Source organism: Limulus polyphemus, unplaced genomic scaffold, assembly GCF_000517525.1.
Source record: "Limulus polyphemus unplaced genomic scaffold, Limulus_polyphemus-2.1.2 Scaffold1198, whole genome shotgun sequence".
Lineage (NCBI taxonomy): Eukaryota > Metazoa > Arthropoda > Merostomata > Xiphosura > Limulidae > Limulus > Limulus polyphemus.
Window position 1 is genome coordinate 298,397 of NW_013666808.1, and position 6,009 is coordinate 304,405.

General features: G+C 30.4%; 1 protein-coding gene across 2 annotated transcripts in view; it reads left to right on the forward strand.

Moving 5' to 3' along the window:
• The window catches only part of LOC106462569 (rho GTPase-activating protein 45-like), a 96,494-nt gene that overhangs the window by 82,463 nt on the left and 8,022 nt on the right, over nucleotides 1–6,009 (forward strand). For both annotated transcript variants that reach the window (XM_022389862.1, XM_022389863.1), the window contains 4 exons: nucleotides 426–547; nucleotides 2,526–2,606; nucleotides 3,412–3,578; nucleotides 5,333–5,533. In XM_022389862.1, coding sequence (XP_022245570.1) covers nucleotides 426–547; nucleotides 2,526–2,606; nucleotides 3,412–3,578; nucleotides 5,333–5,533 — 571 coding nt within the window. The remainder of the gene's footprint in view (nucleotides 1–425; nucleotides 548–2,525; nucleotides 2,607–3,411; nucleotides 3,579–5,332; nucleotides 5,534–6,009) is intronic.

The window sequence follows — 6,009 nt, forward strand, 5'->3', positions numbered from 1 at the left end:
CCATGATGCCCCAATTCACCAATAATTTTCTCAGCTTTTTGCTTGTCATTTTAAAGTTACACTTTTTTCAGTAGATCGGTAAGTTAGCTACCTAACTATATATACAGATGAATGATTTAATTTACTTCTGTTTTTCAGATATATTAGGTAATTGTAGTTTTGGAGATTTGAATTTCTTTAACTCTCATCTCTGTAAAAGAACAAAAGAGTTATTTGGTATTGCATGGAATGGGTTGGTAATTTTGTATTTCTATTCTTAGGATAACCCATATTTGTTTAGAAGAAACAATCATTTGACAATGGAACAGATATATGATTATATGTTGTACTTTACTTGTAGGGTAGTTATTATCTTGAAAAAACAAAAAATGGTGTTATTCGTTAGTATTCATCTTTACACTTGTTTAATCACATGTAATTTTTAGGATTATTCAGCTCAGAAAGAAGTCAGTAATAAAGAAGTCATTGAGAAGCTTAAAAAGTTGGTTAACCAACTTCCATCAGCTCATTATGTTACTCTGGCTTTTTTAATTCATCATTTGAAAAGGTGAGAAAATTGTGTTTGCTGAATTGTTTTCAGATCTGTGATCTCCAATTTTTTCTCTTAATGAAGTATTTGTTTAAAAATATTTAAAAACACGTACTTTTTACATGAATGTAATGATCAGAAACTTTTTTTCCGTATTTGATTAATATTTTTCCCTAAACTATTTAATAAAGAAAATATTTCAGTAGTAATTGCAGTTTTCTAACATTGCCATTTGTAGTGAAAAGGTTAATTGAAAGACTGTTTTAACTCTTCTTCTGAATGTACTTTCTGATAGAAATGATTAATAAAAGTAGCTATTAATTAATGTTGAATATAAGTACTCACTAAAAATTTAATCTCCCAGTGGCACAACAGTATGCCTGCAGACTTATACTGCTAGAAACCGGGTTTCGATACCCCTTAGTGGGAAGAGCACAGATATCTATTTGTGTAGCTTTATGCTTAATAACAAACAACAACAACTAAAAATTGAAAATTTAATGTCTTTCCTAGTGACAGTAATTTGATTTTTTTTTCTTAAAGAACAAAATCTCTTGATCAATCAGACCAGTAGTTCAAATAAGATCCACACAAGATCTAGGAATGTGGAAAAGTTGTAATAAGATATAGGAGTCTGTAGGGCTTGATGTGAGAAGTCTTTTGCTGTGGCTTTTTCTGTGCATATAGTGGTTTTCTATCTCCCCAAAGTTAACACTTTTTCACTGCTCAATTCATGGCTGTCCATACCTCCAGGTGATTCTGTGAACATACCCGGTGTACAGATGTGCTTGTCTTCAGTCATTTTGCATTTTTATTAGCATAAATGGAAATCCTTTTTAGCTTCATTTATGGCTTTCTCTACAACTGGTATCTTATCATGATTATTTCCACATCTGCTGCACTGGTAGCATGTCAAGCATTGTGCTATCTTCACTTGCAAGTGACTTAATGCTTCTGACATCTGTCCTCTGAGATATGTGCAATCTTGACAGAAAATCTGCTGGTTGTACTTACAGTTCCCAATGGTGGCTAACTTTGCAAGAATCTCTATGGATATTGTATTACAATAACATAATGACCTCAGACATTGTTTAGGAAAAAGATTTCCATTTACCAAAAAATAAAATCATTGTATTTTATTCAGTTCTTTTAAGGTTTTTGGGTTGAAAAGCATCATGGAATTCCTTGTATGACAGTGTATATTATATGAAGTTTGCAAAAGAGTGAAGGAAATACCAGATATGAACCTCTCAGAAGTGGAATACCATATGTGGCCTGGTTGACTCAGAGGTTCGTTGTTAAATAGTTAACTTATAATTGGTGATTTTTTTTTACTTAATTTCTGTGCAAGGCTATGTAAAGGCTATTTTCCTTAATTTTGAGCCATTAGGCTAAAGGGAAGGAAGCTAATCCACAGCACCACTAACCAAATGGTGGGTTTTGACCCTCACCCACAGCTCAGAAATACCAAATTTTTTTTTAAGCCAATGGGCCAAAAACCATGAATCTTCTAATTCACAGTCTGGGCACACTAAGTACTAAGGTCTTTAATGAGTTCCAAGGATTTATAGAGTATAAAGACTTACTTTTATGTGTCTCTTAGTGTAATGTATTGGTGGGCTTCATGAAATAGAACTATAGCACGTTTTTTGGTGTATTATATGTACAGAAAAAGTTTGTCATATCTTATAGAGACCTTGTTTCTCTTCACATACTCTCACTGTGTTGTAGATTTTGTTCTCCTTGACCTTCTCAGCTAATAGGACTGTTCGTTGACCTGAACTTAACTCTGCATCTGGTTACTATGTGGATATACTGTTACTGTAGGATAGATGCTGTTGTCACTCTGATATTTGTTTTCATATGATAATTGCAACAAAGGTTTCTGAACTTCACTACAGTTGTGAATGAAATGAAATACTTTTTAACAAATATGTAAAAAGTATAAAGGTATCCACTCATTTATAGTGAAGTATATATTTTTTTGTTCTTCCAGGATATCTGAGAATGTGGATGAAAACAACATGCCACCAAGTAACCTGGGTATTGTATTTGGACCTAATTTACTTAAAACAAGGTATATTATCATAATTTGACTAGAAATTTTTACTTCAGAATGTGTCATATACTGAAATGTTTAAATGTTACTGGTATCTTGATTAAAAAAAAGAAAAAGTGTATATATATATATATATATTCATACATAAAACTGGCCAAATTTGGCTCACTCATTCCAGAAAAGGGATAACTGTGATTTGTACTACAAGTTTGAACTACTTTATTATTTACAAATAGTGAATTACTCTTGTATAATGCAGTTATGGATGAAAGAAATGGTACACAAAGAAGTGTGATAAGTCCTTTTTGGAAGGCTTTAGGAATTTCAGGCAACATCAGTGCTAACACCTACCTTGAGTTAGATCATTGTTCAGTACATATTTTAAAAAATGCATTTGTTGTGTAACTCAACTTAAGTTACTTTTTCAGTTACACAAGATTCTTCTCCTGGTATTCATAGTAACTGTAGGTCTTCATGGGTCTCTAACAATTAGTTGTAACCACAAATTATTAGTAATTTTGTGATATTACTTTAATTTGTATTATGATGGATCTAAAACAGAAAACTGAAGTAATTAAATGCTTAAAAATGCTTATTTTAATATGAAACGCTTTAAGTAGCATGTATATTTAAAAGATCCATTAACATTATATAGTTAAGTGTTTCAAAATGTTTATTTCACTGTGGAAAGGTTTAGATGAAATTTATGTTTTAAAAATACACTATTATTTTGAATGTTTGGTGGATTATTACTTTATCAATTAAGTGTGTAGCACACTTTTATAATTTTATTGAACAAGGAATATATCTCTGATTATTACAGTGAAGGAAATGCTTCATTAAACTCTTTGTTGGATACTGTTTACCAAGCTCGAGCTATAGAATTACTGATTACTTACGTAGATGAGATTTTTGGTCCACCCGAAGTGGCATTTCCAAGCATTCTTCCTGAACTTGAGGAAGTGTTCAGGAAGGAGAAACTTTATGAAGGTAGTTGAACAACTTGAAAATAATTACTGTTAGAATCATAAACATAGTTTTATTTCTGTAGTACTAAATGCTTAACAAACCTAAGTCTGTTCTTGTTTTTCCAGTAATGCTTAATTGAATATTAGCAGTTGCGTATCTTAAATTTTTCACAAATTCACAGTATTTTTTCAGTACAATTTTTAATGTAGTTCAGTCATTCCAATTTTCAACTCCAGCTAAATTATGTCATTATGATCAAAGCCTTTAAGTTCAATTTTTTTTCATGTTATAACACAACCTAATAAATATGTTATTGGAAGTGAAAATAAACAATGACATCATCCATTTAAGTGTTTCTACATCTGCAACTGTATTTAAACCAGAATACTTTTTAATGCTGATTAAAATTTCAGCCAATCAGAATTAAATCATACTGATAACTAGCTCATTTGAAAGTTAGGACAGACATCAGTTTGATTGGAAAGCTGTCAAATAAAAAGGCTTCTAGCCAAGAATATATATCTGACAAAGCATAAGGAAAAAGAGTTCCATATAGGATTGCCACCCTCCAAATAAATAAATTGAAAAGAAATAGACAAAAACAAAATCAGAGATAAGTTTCCTACTTAAATGAGACCCCATAATGTAAAGTGAAGATGAAAAAAAAAATATATATATATATTAACCACAATAGTTACAATTTTTTAATGAAATTGCATCCTGATATGGAACTTTGGCATATAGGGACACAACTCTAACAAAAAATCAGAAACAAGAAGAAAACACTACAAAAGAACAAATATCAGGTACGTTTAATAGCTAACTAATGTCCATAAAGGTGAAAATAACAAGAAGAAAAGCATCAATCACAGCAAAAACGAATTGCATCCCAATAGAATGCTTGCTAAGCATGGGTTTGCAGAAAATTAAAGTCTTAACATCCTGCTGACTGGCTGTGTATTATACTGTCCAATTTACATGAAAGCCAAGCATTTTGAAGTTGTAGTGGTAAAGTGATTGCAGAAATTAAGTCATTCCTATGTTTCAACTCAGATTTTAAGTTTTTTAGTTTGGTATTCTTATTTTATATCAGTTAGGTTTGGCATCTCTGTATATAATTTGTAAAGTGTTTCTTAAAACTGTGATATCACATTTTATGCTCAAATCCAAGGTTTGATTCTCTGTGGTGGACAGAGCACAGATAACCTCTTGTATAGCTTTGTCTCAATATAAACAAACATATTTACCCATATTATATATATATATATATATATATGTGTGTGTATAATATTTTTCTAATGTACTGTGTACTGCTGAAAGTACATGTCAACAGGACAGGTTTGAATTAATTGATTAGGCTTAGTGACCTTGTGGTGACAATATTAATTTAATATAATATTAAGAATTACTTTTGTTTTAAGTTTGAAAACTGGTTGTTGAAAATAGTGACTCTGAACTTTGTGAGAACTTATAATACCTCAGTAATCAACACAGAAGTATTTGTGAGCTATTAACATAGAGTTTTACCTCTCTGGTGCTGTTATAAATTATTAATGTTTTGAGTGTGTGTGTATGTATTAATTAGAGATTTTTTTTTATTAAAACGTTTCCTACTGTACTTTATCTAAATTATAAATTCTTATAATGAAAATCGTAACATTTTTAAGTCCAAAAATGTGGTTTTATTCTCCTCAGAGGTTTAGGATTTGACAGTTTTCACTTTATCAGTCAGCATATAATAGTATAGTAATTTCTGTTGGGGTGATTTTAAACAGATGAAAAGTATGCTTTGCAACGAACAGTATCAGCTACAAGTGAAGTCAGTGATTATGATGAGAGCCAAATGGACAGTTTCAATGACAGTGTAGAAAATGATGGCACAGAACACAGCGAACTTATTGATGAGTCAGTGTTACAAGCTTCTCCAGACCTAGAGCTTCCTGTGGCAAGAAATGAATTATATAATTGTGATTCAGGTATAAATATAAGTAGACACAATTTATTTAAACTTATACAGACTAACAAGTTTTTATATATAGTAAGTAAAGCCTTTTTAGATAGATATTGGTAATAATCTGATAATTTTGAAATATAGTTCTGCATATTTCATATACACATAAAAACTTATCTGTACATTCATAAATTTTGTCTAAATTTGTAAATAGACAAATCACCTTTCAGAGCTGTTACGTATTAGAATTTCAAATGGTCGTAAATTGAATTAACTGATAAATTTAAATTTAGTAGTTAAATTGTACTTTAGATTTAGCAGTTAAGTAAAAGCCGATATATAGTCAGTTTATGATATTTGCCAACAAGATTGATACACACGATTTTCTTTTTTAACACAATTATGTTTTAATATGTACACAACAATACAATTCACAATAACAGTTATTACAAATGGTTAAAACAAACAATGTTTTATAAACAAAAGTTTCTCAAACTTACA